This window comes from Ambystoma mexicanum, chromosome 8, assembly GCF_040938575.1.
Source record: "Ambystoma mexicanum isolate Mex_15411 chromosome 8, UKY_AmexF1_1, whole genome shotgun sequence".
Classification (NCBI taxonomy): domain Eukaryota; kingdom Metazoa; phylum Chordata; class Amphibia; order Caudata; family Ambystomatidae; genus Ambystoma; species Ambystoma mexicanum.
This window is the reverse complement of record NC_090929.1, coordinates 1,022,259,357-1,022,283,095: the sequence shown is the minus strand read 5'-3', so window position 1 is coordinate 1,022,283,095 and position 23,739 is coordinate 1,022,259,357. Positions and strand designations below refer to the sequence as shown.

Below are 23,739 nucleotides of genomic sequence, written 5' to 3'. Positions count from 1 at the left end.
TGAGCAATCACCATCCATGTCCTTACATGAAGAATGATCCAAAGATGATGGATTACTGAGAAGAATTTCTGGAGCTAGGTGTTAAGTGGCAGATTTGGGAAAGAGGATAAGGACTGGCAGAACCACAGCAACTGCTATTTATCAAGCTGAGCAAGTACTCTGTAAAGTGAGAGGATTCCAGTAGCGCATATTCAGAGTTTACCATAGAAGCAAAAGTGTGTACATGCCAGATAAGGGATCAACCATGCCTCATTTCATTTAAAGTCTGATGTGGGAGGCTGAAAGCATTTAGTAATTGTGCATGCGACGGTCCTATAGCATCCACTCCATCAGAGGCCTGGATGACACTGAATGGTGCAGGGGTAGAGGGCAAATGAGGAGATTGGACATTTCTGGATGCAAACTCTCAGATAGTGACCCAAGATATGCTCGGGTGGGTTCATTTTCGCAGATCTGCAACAGGACCAAACAGGTAATGGCCAAATTCCTCCTGTGAATTCTCATCTTGAGACAGAGCCCTGGAACTGTTACTTAAGGCAAGATATACTACTGCATCCTTCCTTGATTCCATCTTGCAGAGGACATGGAACAAAGCATGCTGTTACGCTCACCTGGTCTCTGCGAAGGCGTTGGGGCACGGTTGGAGCCCTCCCTGGAGTTAGGTCACCCCCTTCTGGTTCAGTCCCATGCAAATCAGCTGTGGGCAACGACAATCGGTGGCACTGCTCCTGCGTGGATATGGGAAAATGTGAGTGCGGTGCTATGGGAGTGCGCTGCTATGTGACTGTGGTATCTCCCAAGCCCTTCGACCCCGAGGTGCAGTTTCTGTGGGCACGTACCAGCCCAAAAGGCTCACCTGGTAAGTGTGAATGATGAGCTCTCCGTCCTGCTACTTCTGGCAGGGGCGCTTGTTGATGGAATAGAGTTCCTTCACTGATTCCTGAGTTATAGTCCAGTCCAGCTGCGACTAAGCCCCTCTTTCTGCTTTCTCTCAATGTCTCTGGTCTTTTCCCCTCTTTCTGCTTTCTCTCAATGTCTTAATCTTATTGCTCTCATTGTTGGCTTTTCACTGAATAACGTTCCTCTCGTTTTTCTCCCAAATAGATGGAAATTTGGCCTAACAGCTGTGGAGGCACGGAATGTGGATGCGGCAGCGATGTCTGGCAGCAGGTGAGTGATGGTTTTAGGGAAGGCGCAAGGTTTAACAGCAGCATCCCCGTAATGTGTGTTAAGTGGCTAATCTTGTCTTTTGCAGGTGCTGCGAGTTTGGATGGAGTGTGTCGAGCCGCGGTGCGCAGATGATGCTGTCTGTGCTCCAAGATGTTTGCAGGTGAGCCGCGGTGCCAGGAAGAAGCATACATGTGAGAGCAGGATCCTCCAGATGGTAAGTATGCCTGTAGATGGCAGGATCTCTCCAGGTAAGTTGAATCCCAGGCGACTGAGCGTTACGCTGCACGGAGGAGCAGAATAACGCAAAGCGTGTGCCTTGGGGTTAGGGTTGGGCTGGCGTTTATAGCGGAGCTCTTATAGCCACGCCCCCTAGCTCAGTCCTGCTTGCCACACCCTGCCACTTCTAGAAGGTGCACGTGCAGATGCAGATGTAGACCATACCCAGACTAGTTACACACAAGGAGTTCTTGAGAGTATTCCTGCCCATAATAAAAGAGTTACGTTCCATTCCAAGCACTTCTGCCCATAATGAAAATGTCTTGTTAAGTTCTTCAAAGAGCCTGACTGTGTACAACCAGGCCCCCCCCCCCCATGTATAAATGTCCCAAAAGGACGTGTGTGTACCATGATGCCCCCTCCTCCCTCTATTTGATGGTGCTGCTCCTGGGCAAGTGGCCATGACACATGTGAGTATAGAGCAACTGGGCTTGGTGACAAGGCCAGCAAACATCTGAATCCTGCCTAGCTGGAAGCCAACTTTCAGGGGCCATAGGCCTTAAACAACCTGCAGGTTAAGATGCACTGAAAATGAAAACATTGTCTATAGGAAGAATGCTAGTACAAGGCTTTTTACAACTCATGGACGTCCTAATCAACTAGTCTGGGAATCTGTGCCAATTCTGAAAGCTTTATACTTGAACTCAGTTACGAAGGTGATCAATCAACCAAATCAAAGTCCCTCATAGGCCCAGAGAACACTGGAATATATCATTGAATGGTGTGCGGAGGCAAGAGGAAAATTAGAAGGGCGATACTCCACTTCAAGAAATAATAGAAGGCAAAAAGAAGGATTCCAGCGGAAGGATTCTTTAGCCAGATCCAGTCTGGAACAAAAACTCAGATGAGAGCGCCATGTGGGTCCCAACAAGAATTGTGCGTCCAATATGCCTCATCCCGTGTTTGAGACCCACCAACCAGCACAGAGACAATGTCTGACCCCGAGCTGCTGTGTAGACCAGCCTGCAACCATCCGTCAAGCCTCAAGGAACTGTCTGATACCTGCAGCGGTCTCCCGTCTTGAACCTTGTTGCAGGAGCTGCAAAGCATCCTGAAACAGTCTCGACCCTGTTGAGCACCAAAAACCTCTACAAGCACAAGGTACATTGTGGTTCTGTCCCCCTGGTCTTTCTCCGAAGGCCCCGAGTGAAATTTTACAACCCATTGCTCCCTTCGTGTTGAAACCAAGTATCCTTGAAATATTGCTAGTAATTACTTTACCAACTACCCTCTTGTCAGTATCCAGAGTGCATTCCTTCTTGAAACGCTCTGACCTCTGGATCCTTTACAGGGTGGGTTGTATTCTGCAGTGAGCAAGAACTGTATTGTGATAATAAAGTCAATATTTTTATACAACCTTGACCGGACAGTCCCTTTTATAATTGGGTAATTGTATTTTCGCTGTGTTGCAACTAACCAACGATCCCCGACCTTGCGGAGATGGGCCTGCCATTCTGTCCACGTTACCAACATTGGACAAGGTGGTTTTTACCAAAAGGATGTTTATTTGCTTGTGTTTCCAATCTGTTTGGATCCCTTCTGGTGTACTAGAGGTGTGAGGCTGATTGATGGTTTAAAACAGATTTTAATCTCTGGACCACTGGTGCCCCAAAAGTTGATTCGTCACAGGCATGCTACTACCTTTAAAAAAGGTACATACATTTAAAATTAAATATTTGCGTAAAAAGATGACGTTTGGGTAACATCCCTAGAGTCTATTTCGAAGCATCTAATTTAGGCTGCACGGAGAGTAGTAGAAAGAAGAGCAACACACATGAATCCCAAAATATGCTGCAAATCAAACTGATCTGACAATACAATCTTTGGTGTGCTGACTTTTTGATGACAATTCCTCAAAGATTAGTTTTTTTTGCCTGGTAAAATGCATTATCTATTACGTTTGGTTCCAAACAAGCAAAGCTGTTCAGAGAAAGTATCAGTTTTAGGAGTTCACAGTCTAGCCTTTGTACAGGAGGGGTTTCACTGGGCAAAGACGGACATTACTCATCTTGTAAACAAACAGGACCACACAAATAACCTAATTCCAGTCTTTAAAGCCATCAAACAAAGAGGCCACTAGACTTCGGGGCAGTTGACTCATTCTTTCAACACCTCCCCCGCCAACTCTGAACAGGGCAGGCACACCTTGCAACCCATTGGTTGACTGCGGGTCAGGTGAGCCCACCCCTGGTCATAAACACTCACTGCTGCTTTGCCAGGAACCCCATTGCCAAGGGGAAGACTTCTTTAATCACAAAAATTTAGCTTCATGCTGTCCATCAATAATTACTGCTGCACTGTGATTGTGCTCACATATTGTGATCTAGCCCCTCATGCTCAAATGCCATTACTTCCCTTGTGAGATTTGCTCTCAACCCCACAGTAATTTGCAGGACTATAGTCAGGACCTAGGGTTAAAAACGCAGATGACTTCAAGCCCATGACTCCCTATGTAGATATGCATTGTATAAATAGGCCCATCTGCCCTGGAAACAATGTTGCAGTGCGACACTGCAGTTTCACAGCAGCCCAAGGGCTGGGAAATGCTGAACTCCATTTAAGGGACATACCCTGCCCAAGCCTGTTGCTGGTAATTGATTCACGGCACAGGCAGGCAGCCACGCTGTTCGGAGATTTACCATGCGCTGTATTACCGGTGTGGGAAATGGCCGCAGTCAAGTATATCAGGCAGTCCCAAGCCCGACTGCACTGCTTGGTGCTCCAGCCACCTTTGCCCTTGCATACTTCGTACAGAAAGGAGACAAGGAACTTTCCGCTCCACCCAAGACTGTGGTAACCCGCTTTTCCACTTTACAACCATTGCGTGGGGAATCCTAACCGAGGGTGCCCGGCATAAGATAAGGGCAGGATGGATTGGGGTGGTGGGAGGAACAGACACACACAGACACACTACGGAGGGTTAAGCAAAGAAATGTGTGTGTGTACTCACAGTTCATATTTTGTTTGTCCTAGATCACAGCAGTTGGCACCTGTGACAAAACAGGTATAATAGCTACGGAACACACAAAGGACTTGACCAACTTAGGACTGCTATTTGTTTCTATGTGCTGTGACACATCTTGAGACTTTGTCCCTTCTTACCACATACAGGGAGTCACCCCCTTTAAGGCTAGGGAGTTGTAGGCTCACAAAACCCTCCCTAAGAGTTTGTGAAAGTGGGATCTCACTGGGGGTGACCCCCCTTTAGGGGACAACTCCATTTCCATGGGGGAACTCCCTATACCCAAGGTATTATCTGCCTACATGGGAGTAAGAAATACTGATAATACAACTAGGTGTTTGGCTCAAGGTAAGGCTGAACCTTTCATATGCTTGACAACCTGTGGTGAACAATACGTCCCTTGTGAATAAATGCGCAAGAATAAAGGACCAACAACCCCTGAATGGAAAAGGAGAAATTCAACAATGAGGTGAGTCTTAAGACGTGAGAACGCCGGCAAGGGGAGGAGCGACGTAGACTAGCAGAGCCAGCTGTACCGCAGATGGAGGGCGATGGTAGAAGGAGTCGCCTATGCCAGAGGGGGAAGCTTGCCTGGCTGGAGAGGCAGAGGCCATACAAAGCGAACTGACCTGGAGGCGACCATGTGCAGGATGTGGTGGGCCTGGAGCGCGTAAACAGACGCAGAGTCCAGGGATGAAGCGTGGACTGGGTCCTCCGCTCTCAGACCGAAAGCCAACAAGAGAGCAGGGAAGAGCAAAAGCAGAGCGCTAGCATCGAGAAGCAAAGAGCGGCAAGCCGTGCAGAGCACTGCAGTCACTACGAGATGGACCCTCACTGGAGCAAGCACTGCAACACAACAGGTATGTGAGTTGCCCAGGTCAGAGGGAGGAGAAGCGGAGAGAGGACAAGCAGGGAAGAGGGAAGGACTAACCCAACCCCATCCAAAGGTCACAGGGAACTGAGTGACAAAAGAATGAAAAAAGTCAGTATTACAGGAGCCTGCGTAACGAGAGCAACAAACCTCGAGAAGGTTCACAGGCATCAAAGAAAACTAAGAGCAAGAAGCAGAAAGGGGTCACAGGAACCCTAAAGAACTAAATGAGATATTGGCTATGGAACCCCAAAGGAGCCACAGGGGCCCAAGAAGCAGAGTGAAAAGCAGATGTCACAGGAGCAAGGAGGCCTGAAAATAGGCCGAAGTGTGGAGAGATGGACAAAGTTTGTAGAAAGGTAACAAAGAAAAAGCACTCTACCTAAAGCTTGGACTTTTTGTTTTACCATGAACTCTAACTCTGAGGAACGTCCAATAGACTGACTAGAATCATTTGCTTTCAGTGGATTTACTTCTAGCCATTGGATCCAGACCCAGGTGGGATTCTGTGGACACCCGGTGGTACCTTTGCGAAGAACCTAGAGTGCAGGGCACTCAACCTATTGATTTTACAAAATGGTAGGGCTAGTTCAGTGCATAGGTTTGGACCGAGGAATATATTTATTTTGAACTATAGATAAGCACTTGAGTTTAGTTAGGGAGGGAATTCCCTTTTAGTGGTAGGGTCAGTGAGGTGTTTCTTTTAATTTAAGTAAAACGACATTCAAATATTTCCTCTGGTCCGAGTCCTTCTCCTGGCTTGCCACTGCTTGCTTCTTGATTTTGTTGCAGGTCTTCTATGGCCCTGTAATATGCACTCTTCATTTTGACACCATATTTGAGCCTGCTTATTGACAGAGCCCAGCCCATTGCTGCTAAACTATGTCTATGTAATATGACGGCTTTCTTAGAGGGGTATCAAGTCCAATTCACTGCTGCTGTGCTAGTCAATGTTTGTGATTTCGATGCCATGTGCACTACGCTATGCTACTACGATAAGACCTGGTGACTTGCTGTATGCTCAGGCGTGAGTCCATTGCATATGATCGATGAGTTACAAAACAGACTGCTTAAGCCGGTAGAAAAATGAATGCCCCATACCTATCCACTCGCATTTCCTAATCCCCTTTCCGGTCTTACTCATCCTCAGCCCTACCTACCTATCCACAACCTCTCCCCTCCACCCCCCTCATTGGCTGCAACGTGGCGACCTGTTATGTTTGATTCAAGCAACCATGCCAACCAAGGAGGGCGGGGGTTGTGTCCCAGTAGGCCTCTATGGTTAGCGAGGTTGTGTGTCTATATGCCCAACCCTCTCCTGGGCTTCTCCAACTGCCTCCTAAACATCACACATGTCCCTGTAGCATGCAGGGCGATTCATAAAGAGCCCACAAGGACTTTGCCCTCTTCACAATGCCTCCTTTAAATTTACATTGGGGATTTTTCATTCCCACTGCTGCATACTTCACATGTAGCCCCAGCCCACATTCACCTCTGATCCAGGACAAGTTGCAAACAGCCACAAATACCACCCTACAGAACAGTAACCCATAGGGTCTCCTTCAAAGTATCCCACTCCAAGGGCACCAATAGCAAGACATTGCCACAGACATCAGATTGACACCAAGATGCCCAGCAGGCTCTCCAGTAAACCCACTAACCTACTCAACTTCTATGAGAAAACATTATACCCAGACTTTGACACACCGACATAAATGTAATATTCCCTTCCAGCAGATAACTATCACAACTCTAAAACTAATTACAAATCACAGTCCCAGACAATGTATCCTAGCACCGCAGGCACACACGCCCAAACACCCACCCACCCCCCAGACAGAATTGCTGCTACACTTCCAACACCTAGAAAGAGATGCACCCACCATTCAGAGTACTTCACATGCACAAACATCAACCCAACAGCAAAAGCTACCTTGCATATTTCCTCTCCCCCAACTAATCTAGCCCAGCCCGCTACTTGCTCAATGAAGAGGGACTGTAATTACACCAATAAAACCAGTCACAGCATCTTTCAAATCTTCAAGACTACACTTAAAAATATTATAAACCTGACTCAATATAGTGCAAGCGCCATTACAAGACAATGAAACGGTTGCATTTGACTTAGAAACTCAGCAAAACCTATTCCTGCAGTGCAATAAGATATGCATTTAAATTTGTATGTAGCACTTCATGCAGGATTCCTTCAACTTCTAAGCACCGATTATTATTAGCTCAGTCCGACTTTTGAAGGCTAACTCAGGCCAGCCAACATTTGACCACACGACAATATGTAGATTCTAGCATTGAGTACTTGCCTCTCTGCGCTATCGTATCACAATAAATAAAGTTCAAGTAAATAAGGGATTTCATTACTCAGACAACTCTGATATCAAACCTCAAAACACTACAAGTCATGGTTGCTTTAAGGCAAGAGGCTAGCTGCTATTGTGTATTAAAAATTACAATATATACAGAAGAGATCAAATGTGCCAACCTTTGTAGAGAGAAAATAAAACTCATTGAGTGACTTATGCTGTAATATGAACATCCCGTTCTGCAACATGCTTTAGCAAGTGGGTCAACTATAGAGTGGTTGGAAAATGGTACATAAATAATTTGTTGTTCTAAGGTTGAATTCCTTCTAATTACAGTTTATTAAATTCCCACTATGTGAATTACTGAAATGGATAGCCTTTGTTTTTGAACTAGTTGCTATTAATGATCTATCTTCAGTTAAGATTTTGAAGTGGGGGTATTTTACTCCCTATTTTTTAAAGTTGGGAGTAAAAGGATTTTTCAGAGAGTAAAAAAAGTGAATCTTATTCCCACGTGAGTACAGATATTTTTTTTAACTGTACAACAGAAATGTTTGATAAATATTTCTTAGCACCAATTTATTCATGCACATTCAAATCTCCATTTTTACCTCTTCAGATCAGATTGAAGGGTTTCTTCCTTTGGCTCTACATGTACTACTGGTCCAAACATTTATGGAGGTGCATGGGTGAAAGCCAGGATAGGCTCCTAAGTGTCGGTTTCCTCCTTTTGTTGAGCGTATTTTTCGTCCCCTTTTTTTTAGCATTTGCCTATTTTTCAGGAGTCAAATTCCATACATCCCTTATCTGTAGGGCTGGTTCCATCCATGAGGAGCTTGCACTGCAGAAGCAATTAACTGTTCCTGTTCTTTGTGGGTGGTGCTCCCACTGCGGTTATGCTATTCCTATTCTATTTGAGGAGAGTTCTTATCACCTACCCCCTGCTGGGCGAGTTCTTTATGAAGGGAATTTGGACTGCTAAGGCCTATGCTGTTCCTGTTCTATGCACGCGTATCTTGCATTTCCTATCCCTTCATTTACCTCATCAGTGTGGGGTTGCTTGCACTGCTCCATCCCATGCCTTTTCTTCTATATGCGAGTGAAACCTCTGCTGCTGTGACCGACTTCTCTGTAGTAATCTTTTACTGTTGAGACCCATACATTCCTTTTACATGCTTAGGAAAGAATGCTGTACCAAAGTCCATGGCATACCTTTCCTATAGTATACTTCTAGTCTGCGTGTTCTGCAGTGCTTTGAGCATCTCCGACAAAGCATTGCGGAACACTCAGACTAGAAGAACGATCTGCAGATTGAGAAGTTGCCCACCCCAACAACACTGGTCCCCGGCCGCTCGTCAAACGACATGGCTAAACAGGGGACGGAACAGCTCGTCCACATCGCCTCATCCTGAAGCACGCTGGAAAACAAACTTCACCGAAAATAACAATCCTGAAAAAGATGGTTAAAATTAGCACAAACCATTGAAACCGGTCGACCTTCCTGGTCATGGGGGTTCCCATGATCATCTAGATATCCCCGACAATCAAGGGGGATACAAAAATATAGAGATAACATCTAAAAACTCACATCATGTGAGCCTTTTAAGGTGTCCCATTGATATGGGTACATTTTAATACATTGCTGTAACACGCACAACCACTTGCGTGAGGCTAACTTGATGCCCTAGAGTGAATACAATACGTATAGAAATTCCATGGCTAAATAATGCCTATGCCAGCTGATCAGCTGTTTCAACAAGATCTAATAACCAGTCTTGTTGCTTGCAGTAGCCAATAGGTTGTGCTTTGCTGGTTGCTCTTTTGGGATTAAAACTTAATGAAATTTGATATACCCATACAATTGGTAGAGATGAGGGACAGCTTCCTCTCCATCTATCTGTTAGATAGGTGTTGCACCATTCGCAATCTAGGGCCAGGCACTACCACTAGGGCCAAGGTGGTGTTCTCTTAGGGATAGGTAGCACATGGTTTAACCAATTGTCGTTTGTCTAACAATTGCTAGTCTAGCTTTGATCAACATCTTTTCGCCCAAAGAACCGTTTATGTTGTGATACAATACTATTTAACGGTTAGGGAATGTAGTTTTCCCACATTGAACAAGGAATAACAAAAGGGTAAATTCAAAGACAGACAGTACAGGGGAGGAGTGGAAAAGTGCATGATTAAACACTTACAGTTCTTTATGCTTCTCCTCAGCCAAGATCTGGTCATTTGCTTTCAACCCATACCTGAAACACAAAACGAATATATTCTCAAAAAAAGGTGGTATACTCCAAACATGAAGGAAAAGGACAGAAAAGTGAGCATGAAAATGAAAACATAAAATAGGCAGTATCGCAATTTGTAATGTAATTCTGTTGGATTGTGAATTAGTTTGAAATCTTTGTGCCACAACCAGAGATTTAAATTACCCTGTTGAAATGAAACACAGATCACTTTGCATTCTTTTCTTGCTCTCAGGGCTATCCCCACCTTCTTTCCCTGCAAGTTCGAATGGGCTAATGGATAGTGCAGATCAGCTGTAAGCATAACAGGGTGATCAAGTGTGCTTGAAAGGCTAGCAGGCACTGTGGTTATTATCAGGACACAATACAAGAAAAGCCCATCCAAGTGTAAAGGCAGTAACGCCTAGTCCTCCATTAGGGTCATGTTGCAATCAGCTAAAGCATCCTCCACTAGCTCCCCTTTAGACTCGTCCAAACCAGCATGTCAAGGCGACAAAACCAGCAACGACATAGCATGCTTATTACACTCTCTGCAGCAAGACATGACATTCATGCAAGAGATAAAGCTATCCTCCAAGACCTCAATCACAACTCTGTTGGCTGAACAAAGACTTGGAAACGGCCGCCTTGATGCATACATACAATCAGACCTGTCTGGAACAGAGGGTCCTGGATTTGGAAAATCACCACTGCCATATGGAAGACAAAATGGAGGACAATGAGAACAGATCAAGGAGGAAAAAGCTCAGGATCTGAGGGGTCTCCACAGAAATCCCAAATCTGGATCTTGAAGAGTACATTGGAGCTCTATTTAAGTCAACTGTAGGAGAGTCCACGGAGATGGGCCGGACATTGGACCAGACTAGTTTACCAGCAACGAAAGGCCCTAGTTCAAAATGTGCCAACGTGGCTGCCTTTCTTCAAGTCGAAGCAACTCATCCTGCAGAAGACCAGATCACAGGGTGATCTACGCTTCAGGGGGGCCCCATTCAAAATGTTCCAAGATTTAGTTTCAACAGCCATTTTAGGCATCAACAAATGAAGCTACTAATGAGTTGTTTGCAACAGAAAGCGATCCCAGATCAGGTGGGATTACCCCATTAAAATATTCTCATATGAAGGGTTTCAACATCAATTCTCCTCACCATCAGCAGCAGTTGAAACACTTATAATTCCCCAGGCTAAGCGCCAGGTGCCGGAATCAGACAGTTTCTCTGCGTCACAAACAGAATGGACCAGGGAGAGATCCAGGAAAGAGAAACGCTGGAATCGTCAGAGACCCTCAATGGACAGACGAGAAAGAAGTGTCAACTCCACTGAACCCACTGTCACGCTCACCTGATTCCCACGGAGGCGCAGGTCTGGCTTCGAGTGCTGATGCTTCTTCTATGGTGAAGCGCAGGACTCTGAAGATGGACTCACTGGCTCGCAGGAATATTCCCCTGTGCGTGAAAAGGGAGTATTACCTACTGACGGAATAATGCTCAAGCCTCCCACTCCCTTCCAGCCCTCCACGATACCCTTCCTCGATTTCCAGTGAAGTCTCACCTTGGGCTCTGGAAGGATGAGTTCTCCATCCTGCTTCTGATGCAGGGGCGCGTTGAAACCCAGTTACTTCACTGGATTGTGGTTTGATGGGAGTTCAAATAAGCTTGACTATTCAGGTAAGGCGCTGTAAGTTCTGTAGCAGGTTCAAAAGTTCAAGCCTTATAATGTTCATTGTCTTATTGCAGCAAGCGCTAATCGCTTATGTCTTTTTTCACCATAGGGGCCGGGGTCCGGAATGCCAGGAAGCGGCAGGACCCGAAATGAAATGGGAATGACCCAACAGGTAAGTCTTGGAAGGAAACTGAGCTTTTCCTATTCCCTTCCTTCTCTCATCTTGTCTTCTTGTCTTTTTCTCTCTAGGCTCTGGGAAGTGGCTGCGGATCCGGATGATCGCTGCTGAAGATGGAGGTGCCCAGGAAAGTTGAGTGAAATGCAGCGCTGCAGCGATCGAAGCGAAATGCTTTTAAAATGATGTCTTCCCTTTCAGGATCGTCGGTGTGAAGTCTCCGTGATGCAGCTTTAGCAGGTAAGGTCTTCTTTCTCTCCAATTCTCTTAGCAGGTGACCCAGGATGCTGACAGGCGTGGCTGAAGTCCAGATGCAGGAGCTGACACGGTGAGCGTCCAGCTGCGAGGAGCAGAACAACGCGAAGCGTGAGTTGCTGATCGGGCGTGGTTTAAATAGCTTTGTATGTATCCTTCCACCGATCAGGTATGTATCCTTCCCCGACCACACCCAGGGAAAAGTAGGTCCACAGGTAAAGTAGTTCCATTCAGGCCTCAAGAGGGCCTGGATGTAGCAGCATGGTCTGCATCAGGTAAGTGCACCTTAAAACACTTGAACACATGTCTAGCTTTATGAGCCTGGCGCCAAAGGCGCCAGGACAGGGGTCCAACATGAGCCTGGCGCCTAAGGCGCCAGGACTGTGACCAAAGGGCCCCAGCTTGGGCCCGCTGGCACTTCCCCTGGGGGAAATGATGCCTGCCTCTGGGGTTGCTGGGTCGGACCTGGCTCCTTGGAGGTAGGCATCATGACACCCACCTGAATGAGGAGAGGTATAGATGGGGAGAGGATTGTTTCCTTGGATGGGTTCAATAAGGATCACAGTTGCCATGTTGGGCCATGTATAGCAGTTTCGGCAGAGTGTCGCTTTAGAAAATACTATATACATACAAGAAGCAGTGGCAACAGGAGCATACATCCCTAAATGGGTTTTAGACCTAATGTTCCCCCCCTAGGGGGCTTGTGTGATTTTGATTTTACAATATATTGTTTTCACTTTATTTTCATTATTATATAGTTTTAGGACCCTAGGGCTGTTCCTTCATATGGGAGGAAGAGAGGCCGAAGGTGTAAATGTTTATGGCATACAGAGTGGTGGCAATCCGGGGATGGTTGATGGGTTCTTCAACTGCAAATTCAGATCAGGGCCGTTAGATCCAAAGAAGGGAGAATTACTGACCAGTGTGGAATACAGTGAGGGAAACGTGCAAGTTAGTCTTCAGGGGGCCAGCGCGTTTGGCCACTTCCCTCAAGATATTCATGACAACAGGAGTGTTAGATGGATCTTAAGATCATTTCCCAATGTACAGGGCCTATACTCCCCGATAAAAGGAAAAGTATTGTATCTGTGCTTGTGAAGATAGGTGCAGACACAGCCTTGCTTCAGAAGACTCATCTCCTCAGTAAAGATTGGCACAGACTTGGATCCCCTCACCAATTCTTTGTCTCTTCCACGGATAAGAAAGCTGGGGTGACAATTTTAATAAAACAAAACAGTATCTTATAAGATGTTAGCCGAGATCAAGGATAACAAAGGCAGATTTGTAGGTATTAACATGTGCTGCTGAGGGAGGGAATTTTCTATCTTCTCAGTGTATTGTCTCAACCAACATCACAAACAGTTTTATGTCCAAATATTTCCACGAATAATCCAATTCCAGAAAGGGAAATCATTGGGGGGCAGGGGTCGGGGGATTGGAATCTAGTAATGTGACAACTTGGATAGATCCCTTTCCACTCACATTTACCCCCCTCCCTTCAGCATGATATGGAAGACTTGCATTTGGTGGATGCGCAAAGGCATCGTTTTCCGACTCCGGAATACACACATTTTTCACATGTTCATTATAGCTATTCAAGATTGGATTAGTTATGCGATTACGTGACAGCCTGTTACCATCATTGATTTCCAATTCCTGGATTGACCTTGGATCATTCCCATATTATGCTACAATTAGATTTGGGCAGCTAACAAACCTACAAGCCTTTTGGTGTACCAATGACTCCCTCCTTAGAGATACAGTATATTGGGCCGTGATTTCCATGAGAATTACTCAATATTTTTCAGAGAACACTGACTGACACCTCAGAGACAGTATGGCAGGCCTTTAAGCATAAAAGGGAGGCGGTGGAGAGACTGGTCCATGAGTTGGAATATCAGTATAAGCTTCAGAGTTCAAACAAAATATCTAGGCTTTTTTTTATACATTTGTACAACTTTTAAAATAATTGATGCATTTCCACATCATAAAAACATTCACTTGTTAAAGCAGTATCAAATACTGACATTTCTTTTTCCAAAGCAACGGAAAATGATTCAGCCTTCCAAATTCCTACCATAAATAACTGCCATATCTCATCAGGTGAACACAATGTTAATAAAACCGCCCCTCTCAGCGCAGTTAGTTGTAAAGAGTCGAGTGCTTCACAGTCCCTTAACAAATGTTTGGTGGATTCAATACTGGCTTCTCCACAGTCTGCATAGCATTTCACACCGAGGGATGTTTAACCAGGCCTCAGTTGTTTCTTAAGAATTAACACTGTTGAACGTGATCTTAATGTATTCCCAGATTACATAGTTTACAGCAAAACACTCAATATATCTCGGCACACCGATTTGTTTGTTATAATATTCAAGAAACCCCATTGCCCGAGATTTGCCTACCAACTTGGTTTTACAGTGCTCATGTGCATCTGAGCTTAAAGCTGACTAAGTAATTCTTGAATTTAACAAGGGGCAATTCAGATGTTGGTAGATGGTTTCGTACGATTGTACCGGAAAAGAAAAAATGGTCCGACCATACAAAACGACTGAAAAATGCTACCACCAAAAGGTTTGAACTCCAAAAGTTCCAACCTTTGGTGGTAGCATTGCAGGTAAGTAAAAAAAATAAAAGACTGCAGGGGCGTCCCCCGCAACACCCTGCTCACTATACTGTGTGGCATAGTGAGCAGGTTGTTGCGGGGGGACACCCCTGCAGTATGTAAGTGTGTTCGCATGAGAAAGGTGCAAACTTTTGGTAGTTCGCACCTTTCTCATGCGAACATTCCGTCCGCGGCCAAATCAGCCGCGGCCGGATCACTATCACTTAAAGGTAGATCCCCTAGCCAGCCAGATATTACCAGCAGTCCCAATCTAGATTACTAGTGGGCATAAGCATGGCTCTGGATTGGGTGGCCTTATGTAAAAGGCCCAGCAGGGAGTCGTTCGGTGCATTGTGAATTTTCCAACAAAGATGTACAGAGAATTAGCATGAATAGATGTTAGGTTAAATTCCAGATGCAGCATTTCAATAGGTACACCTTGGGGGAGTCGAAGTCATCTTTTAAGGCATTTCCCTTCTAGGCTCTAATGCTCTCCACTTAGGACAGTGCCAAGATCTCAGCACCGTAAAGAAGACACAATCTTCTCCGGATACAATTGCAGGATGATCTTTAGAGTATCACCTCCATTGCCAGCAAGTGAACCTATCAAGCCTGTTGCGATCGAGGTTTTCAAGCCGACATGTTCCAGGTGGCGAGTTCCCCGCAACCGGGTGTCCAAATATATCCCAAGATATTTAAATTCGGAAACTACTTCCACCTTAGCGCCCCTCCCCCCTATAGCCCAAGAACCAAGACAATCCTTTGATTCTCCTGCCCTTTTTGCAAAAATCAATTTGAGTTTTTTCCGTGTTAATTATGAGGTTATTATTTTCTGAGTAGGATGCCAACCTGTTAAAGGTCGCCTGCAGGCTCCAGGGGGTGGAATCTAGGATAACCAGGTCCTCAGCATAGCCCAGCCACTGAATTGACATAGCCCCCCCCCCCCAATTTTAATGGATTTGCAGTGTGATAGACAATACCCTCTTCACACCCCGAGAGCCATCAGGTAAAGATTTAAAAGCTGTTTGACTACCTCATTCCTCCTCCCCACTTGGTCGACATAGACTTTCACCCGTGTACTATCATGTAGTAGTATGATCATTTTAAGAAGTCCCACAGGCATGTTCCAATCATTCAATTTGTTCCATAGTTTAGGTCTGTCTACCATATCGAACACTGCTCTGAAATCAATATATGCGGAGTCTACTGATGTTTTATGGATAGACCAGGCCTGCTGAATGATTGTAACAAGATCCAAGCTGTTAATGGTGGTGTCGCATCCCTTCCCGGAAGCCGGTCTGATTCATCGGAATGATATCGTTTGTCGCTACCCAAACTTACAGTTCTGCCAAGATTACTCTGGCGAATATCTTTTCTGAATTGTCCAACATCGCCAATAGGTGATATTTTTTGGATCCTCAGGCCTTCCCTTCTTCAGAATAGGGACAATTATACTGTCTCTCCCTGACTCGGGAATAACCAGCAATGCCCCGATCTAGCTGAACAGCTAATTTAGTGCTTCTGCCCACACCACTGGGTCCAGCTTCAACAGTATGCTGCACACCCCGTTGGGACCCAGGGCCCGCAAGGATTTACAGGACTTAATTAGCATTTCTATATCGCTGCTATTTTTTGTGTGTAGCCATGTAGCGTTAGAAACATGGTCCGGATCTTATCGGACGTTTCTCTAGTAAAATGTTGTGCCAGAAAACGTTTACCAGTCTTCCCTAGAGACCCCATTTAGATCTCTATGGTTGGCGGGTTTCTCATCAACTGTTTACCAGAATAGCAGAGGGTTATTGGACTGGCAAGACCAAACTAGAAGGCGCCATTTTGCACATTCCTTTTCTAGTTTGTATTTCTTTAGCCAGATCGCATACCCTTTTTTTACTACTCTCACAGCCACATTATTGCAGCAGCACCTTGTTCCGTTTTGGCGATAGCACGTAGGTCCCGTCGCAAGTGTCTTTTCTTGGCCTGGATTTTTTTATCATGGGTGTGTTGATGGAGCTTGTGATAACTCATGCCAGTTCCTTTAAATTATTTTTGTGGGCCTACCGAACTGGCCTTATTTATTTATTTATTTATATTTTATATTTGTATAGCGCGCAACAGTCCTGAGGCATTGTGGCACTTGTTAGAGGATGAGCATATTTGATTACAGAATTATACAGTTGTCACATGCACTTGTTAAGGCTTAATGCACTCTATACAGGGTTCAAAGTGACTTCTTCCACTAATTACAGGAGAACTATTGTTCATGCTACAGTTGTTACCCCAGATATGACTGAAGGCACCAATGCAGGCATGTGCCTTAGTGGAAGCCTTTCTAAGATTCTCATCACGCCACGATATCCGGTTTAGGGCGATGTTCACCGACAGCTGGCCAAGATTGACAGAGGTCTATTTAGCCGGGATACACTTCAGCTTCACAAACAGCTGAGAATGATCGCTCTCAGCCCAGTTCCCCACACACATCTGAGATTATATTGTTGAGATTAGAGATAAATTCATAGCCAATTATACTACTAGTCATCTTCCCTACCCTTGTGTAGCCCAGCAGGATATCGGAGGGAAAATTTCCATTAGCCATTTCAAACTTATGCGAGTAAAAAAAACTAGCCCAAATTACTCCACATCAACAAATTGCTCTTAATCTAGCAGACTGCCCTTGAAATGTGAGATCCAGCAGGTTACCTGTTACGTGAGACATGTTTGGAATCCTGGCATTAAAATCTCGACATACCAAAATCGGGTAGTCGCTGCCAAGCTTGGCGATTATCATTTTGACAGCCTTCAATATCCGGGCATGACAAGACTTAGAGTGGGTCATAGATGTTAATTACATACACAATTTTGTTAAGTGGCTTGAAAACATGAATTAAGCTAGATTCTACCAGCTAATATAGCCTTGTGTTCAGGAAGGACCTGCTCAATTCCCCCATGTCCTTCCGAACTCCCAAGACCAAGCCCCCTTTAGGTCGACCCTGCGGGCCCTGGGAGGCCAAGGAAGAAAGAACATTCCAATCATCCAACACTAGTGGGGAAATAATTGAAGGGCAATTATGGCAAATTTGTCGATTCAAGATTAGAGTACTTGTTCAAAGTGAGCTACCCTGGGTATTCCAGCTGAGTAAATAGGAGCAGCATAGTGTTTCAGGATTAGGAACTAGGCCTACCATGTTGGTCCACCAGGTTAGCCAGCCAGGCCCATTGCCCCTGCATCACTAGTCTTTAGCTAGCATGATTTTGCATGGTCAGTTGTCGTGGATTAAAGAATTTCTACCCCTTTCTCTGACCGACTGGCTATTTGTTTCCTTACAATTATCAAGACCATATATAGGCAGTTACAAACCACTAGAACGGAGATCAAGGCTTAATGCGCCTCGGAGATCTCTTATAAATTATTAAAAACGTAGCAATATTATTTTAGTACTTCTAATAAGACATCACGACAGCTGGCCTCTAAACTGAAAACTCAAAGAACAAGAAATACAATCTAAACTGCCCAGGACAGGGCTGGAAGGTGCAAAACGCAGAACCCACCAAGATGCACATTCTGTCCCAATACTATACAGAGGTGTTTCAATCTGAGCATTTACGTGACATTACAGAGGAGTCATTTATCCTGGCAGCAGTTCTCCCGAAGTTAACATATGCCAGTTCCCCAGAGGAAATCGCATAGGTTAGGAAAAGCTTGTCGGTAAATAAAGGTGTCAGGGCCAGACAGCTTCTCAGCTATCTTTTACAAACAATTATCTGTTTTAATCCCACGCTTGGTCGTCCTTTTCAATAGTTTTCTGACAGAGGTGATCACTCCATCCATGGGAGAAGCGAGACTCTCACTGCTGAGAAAACCAGGAAAGGAAGCGAATCCTATAGACCAACCGTGGTGCTCGATGAGGATGCCTGGATCTATTCCAAAGTACTGGCAAATCGATTAGGAGCAGTTCTTCTGGGTCATATTTAAATGGATCAGACTGGCTTTGTAGCTGGAAGACAAACACAGCATCCACTGGGTAATCAATGATTGAGCAAAGCACCATGGCACTTCATTAGCAGTACTGTCCGCTGACACCAAAAAGGCTTTCTGCTGCATCAACTAAACATACTTCAAGAAAGTGGAACACCATTTTGGGTTCAGGGCTAATTTTCTGAAATTTGTGCTGTCTAATTACATTCTTCCATCTGCAAAAATTAAGCTGAATGGCCACCTATCTAAACCAATATTACCTAGGAAGCACCCTCCAGGGCTATCCCATCTCCATTATCGTTTGCATTATCCATGGAACCATTAGCTCAAAGGATTTGTTCCAACATACACAAAGGGTATACAAGTGGCCCAAACCCATCACAACATTGTACTATACGCGGTCGATCTGCTGTTCTGCATGGACAACTCATACGACCCTGCCGAATATAAGATCTATGCTTGAACTATTCCACAAGGTGTCAAGTTTTAAAATTAATTACACCGAATGACACATCTGAAACATTACGGAATCGGTGCAGGTAGAAAATACTCTGAAAGATATGGCTTTCACAGGAACCAGGGGATCTCTGCATTATTTGGGACTTCATCCACGCACATCTGTAGCAACAGAGCATTCCAGCACTATGCAAAAATCTGAAAAAGGACATACTTGGATGGGCAAAACATGAAATCTCCCAGCTGGGCAGGATTATGGCAGTAAAAATGTCATTTTTACCTAGGCTATTATATGTGGTGAACGCCCTTCCAATAACAACTCCAAAAAAGATCCTACATATACTTCAAACACATTTTTAGACTCATTTGGGCCCAAAAAACACCTACGGTTTCCCGTCGCACACCAATGGCTGCTAGGGAGCGGGGACTAGGAGTACCAGATATGGAAAGTCACTGCTACACGGCCCAGTAAACCCCATTTCTGAAAAGTAATTCTCACTAGGATACCAAACAATGGGCAGGAATTAAGCATGGGTTGGACAGCAATACATGACTGTGCTCGATTGCCCCTGGGGCGAGGCAACGTCCTACAACAATACTACCGGCCAAGAGGGCACAAGTCGATTATTGGGACAGAGTAGGGAGGAAATCTAAAACTACTGTCCCATCAACACTCACTCCAATTCTGAAGAATCCAGAATTCCCCCAGGCCTGAACCCAACATCTTTAATCTTTGGACTAAAGGAGGACTAAGAGGATAGGCTAGCTGTTTGTGGGAGGGATAGCTTTGGCCTTTAATGAATGCAAACAAACATGACCTCTCCCAGGATCAGCCAAATATGCTTATATACAGTCGCAACAATGGATTGTTAGTTCTACAATAGCCTCTGGGGAAAGGGAATAGTTTCTTACCTGTAACTCCATTTCTCCAGCATTGGTATCTTTCATGGATTCACATGCTTTGAATATTCCCCGTCGTCAGGCTGGGAATCCCCGGTACATTATATAGACCCTTTCCCGTAGGAAAACTTTTTCGACGCTTATGCGTCCTATCCACCTCGTTTTGTATCATGCGTGCCCGCACCGTCAGGACGTCATGATATAAATACAGGACCCGCCCCCGCGCTCCCTCAGATTTCGGCCCCCAAAGTAGTGGGGGAACCGGTTTGCATGTTCAGGGGAGGCAGGTGGGCGCATGTGAATCCATGAAAGATACCAATGCTGGAGAAATGGAGTTACAGGTAAGAAACTATTCCCTTCTCCAGCATTGGATCTTTCATGGATTCACATGCTTTGAATAGATTACATAGCAGTACCACCCCCAAAGAGGAGGCGTGCATGCAAACCCATATACTTTCTTCGCAAAGCCCGTTCCCTATGATCATGTATACATCAGTAATCGTTAACATAGGAAAACGAACCACATACAGTCATAAATTCCACAGGATGCAACCCCTCAGCCGGGGCTTACCTTATTGGAATAGGTGTCGAAGCACCGCCTGTCCCATCCGGGTATCTTCGGCATGTTGCTGCGACAGGCAGTAATGGCGGGTAAAGGTGTGTGTAGCCGCCCAGGTAGCCGCCATGCAGATGTCCCCTAGAGGGACTCCAGCCCACAGTGCCGTTGACGATGCCGCTGCTCTAGTTGAATGAGCTCTTGGCCGTCGTAGAAGAGGCTTCCCTGCCCTGGAATGGCAGTACGAAATGGTAGATGACACCCATCTTGACAGACCTTGCTTCGAAATGGCTTTTCCTCTAGCACCCAAACCATAGGCCACGAACAGCTGTCTCGTTTCTGCGTACGATGAAGATAAAACTTGAGAGCCCTTTTTACATCCAATGTGTGTAGCATGCGCTCCGCTCCCGAGCATGGCTCCGGAAAAAACGTAGGCAACACAATAGAGGAGTGTTTATGGAACACCGAAGGAGCTTTTGATATGAACTGTGGGTTAGTGGCTAGGACTACCTTGTTCTTGAAAAATCGTAAGTATGGTGGGTCTACCATTAGAGCCTGAACTTCTGAAATACGTCGGGCTGAAGTGATGGCCACCAGGAAGGCCAATTTCCACGACAAAAACTTTAGAGACGATGATGACATTGGCTCAAAAGGAGGCTTCATAAGAGACGTTAAGACCAGATTGAGGCTCCACTCCGGCGGAAATTTCTTCTCTGGAGGGAAACTCCGAAAGAGGCCTTTAAGGAAGTGCTTAATCAGGCGGTCGCTGAACAATGGTGCCGAATGCCGTTGACGAGTAAACCTGGAAATGGCTGCTAGGTGTACTTTTATTGACGATACCGACAGGCCCTTTTGAGCTAAGAACAGCAAGTATGGAAGGAGCTGTTCCGGCTTAATCGATTGCGGGGCCAAACCTGGTTGATCCTCACACCATTGACAGAAACTTTTCCATTTGTACGCGTATGAGGCGTTTGTGGAAGGTGCTCTTGCCGCTTGCAGGATACGCCGACAGTCCTCCGGAATCGTTAGCCGACCAAATTCGGCGAAGTCAGGAGCCAGGCCGTCAACTTGAGGCTGTCCGGGTCGTGATGCCAAACGACACCCTCCTGTCAAGACAGAAGGTCGGGGGTCTTCTGGAATCTCATCGGTTCCGCCGCCGCTAAGTGTAGCAGGTCTGAGAACCACACCTGTCTGGCCCAGTACGGGGCCACCAGAATTACCCGACATGGGTACCTGAGGATCCATTGCAACGTCCTTCGGACAAGGGGAAATGGAGGGAATGCGTACAGGAATTTGTTCGTCCATGGGAAGGAGAACGCATCCCCCAGTGAGCCCTGCTGAGGCCAGCTGCTTGCGTACTGATGGCATTTCCTGTTGTTCTTCGTCGCAAACAAGTCTATGGAAGGGTGTCCCCATTTCTTGAATACTTGTTGTAGTGGTTGGTCGTTCAGCACCCATTCGTGAACTTCGTTCATTTCTCTGCTGAGGGCATCGGCTTCCACGTTTCTCACGCCTGGTAGGTGGAACGCTAAGATTCGCATGTTGTGTTGCAGGGCCCAATGCCAGATTTTCTGTGCCTCCGTCGATAGGGACCTGGAGCGTGTCCCTCCTTGTTTCCTCAAGTAGAACATCGTAGTGGTGTTGTCCGTCATGACACGCACCACCGAGTCCCTCAGTTGAGGAAGAAAAGATTTCAGAGCCCATCGCACTGCTCTCAGTTCTAGCAGGTTGATATGCAGGGAGGACTCCTGCAACGACCACTGGCCTTGTACCTGTAACGTATCCAGATGAGCTCCCCATCCGCTCAGCGATGCATCCGTCACCACCGTCTTTTGGAACTCTGGTTCCAGTAGAGGCATTCCTTTCGTTAGATGAGTAGACACTCTCCACCAACAGAGTGCTTGAACTAGTTGTTCGTCGACGACCAGTCTGTCGGAGCAGCGACCTCGGCTCTGCGCCCAACGGTCCGCTAGAAATTCCTGGCAAGGTCTCATAAACAGACGGCAGTTGTTTATCAACGGAATGCAGGACGACATGGTCCCTAGCAGGGACATGTACTTGCGCAATGAAACCTTGGTACCGCCTCTCCATTCCGACGCCTTGCTTTGAAGTTTCTGAATTCTTTCGCTGGATGGTCTCACCAGGCTTGTGTGTGTATGAAACTCCGCTCCTAGAAAGACCAAGGTCCTCGAAGGCTCTACGGAGGACTTGTTGAAGTTTATTGCGAAGCCCAGTTCCTGTAAGAGGGACATTGTGGCTCGTAGACTGTCTCGTGTTTGTTCCTTGGATGAACCTCTGACCAGCCAGTCGTCTAGATATGGATAGACATGGTGACCATCCTTCCTTAAATGGGCCGCTATAGGGGCCAAGCACTTGAACGTCCTGGGGGAGGACTTGAGCCCGAACGGGAGGACCTTGAACTGAAAATGCTTTCTCCCGACGACGAATCTTAAATATCTCCTGTGTCGTGGGCGTATTGGGATGTGAAAATAAGCATCTTGAAGGTCTAGTGATGATAGATAATCCATGGGTTGCACCGACCTGATAACCTCTTGGAGCTTTAGCATTTTGAATTTTAGGCTCTTTAGCCACTTGTTGAGTACCCTCAGGTCGAGAATGGGCCTCCATTTGCCGTTTGGCTTCTTGACAACGAAGAACCTGGAATAAACTCCTTGTCCTTCCTGTGCCACAGGAACTCTCTACCGCCCCTTTTCGCAACATAAGCGCTGCCTCTTGTCGTAGGATTCGGAGGTGGGGCTGTGTCGAGAATAAAGGAGGAAGACGCGGAGGCTTGTCTTTGAATTGTAGCGCATGACCCATGCGAATCGTGTCTAGGACCCATCGATCTGTGGTGATGCATTTCCATCGGTCGAAGTGATGAGACTCGACCCCACCAGGACGTTCCGAAGGCCGTCATTGGTTGCTGGTTTGCTTGTTCTTCGTTGACGACGACCTGAGCCTCGCCGCCTGGAGGCTTGATAGTCCCTGCTTCTACGTGCCGACTGGGATGCTCGTCTGAACCCTTGTGAAGAGTACGAGGGCCTTTTAAATCCACGGTCCCTCGAGGCTCCAAAGCGGGAGTTTCCAGAAGCACCCCTAAAGGGGCGAAAAGAGCGAAAGTTTCTACCAGTTTGAAGGGCCCCGAGGGACCTAGCAGTATCCGTGTCTTCTTTCATCCCTTTCAACGCTTCATCAACCTTTTCGCCAAACAGGTGTTCCCCTTCGCATGGCATGTCAAGGACTTTGTACTGGACTTCAGGACGGAAAGTAGTACATTTGAGCCACGCTTGTCGACGAAGCACTACTCCATGGTTGAT

The 23,739-nt window shown here is 46.0% G+C and overlaps 1 protein-coding gene across 2 annotated transcripts in view; it reads right to left on the bottom strand.

Moving 5' to 3' along the window:
* ADK (adenosine kinase) overlaps nucleotides 1–23,739 on the bottom strand; it is a 1,244,147-nt gene that overhangs the window by 824,927 nt on the left and 395,481 nt on the right. For both annotated transcript variants that reach the window (XM_069610963.1, XM_069610964.1), the window contains exon 3: nucleotides 9,793–9,846. In XM_069610963.1, the coding sequence (XP_069467064.1) occupies nucleotides 9,793–9,846 (54 nt within the window). The remainder of the gene's footprint in view (nucleotides 1–9,792; nucleotides 9,847–23,739) is intronic.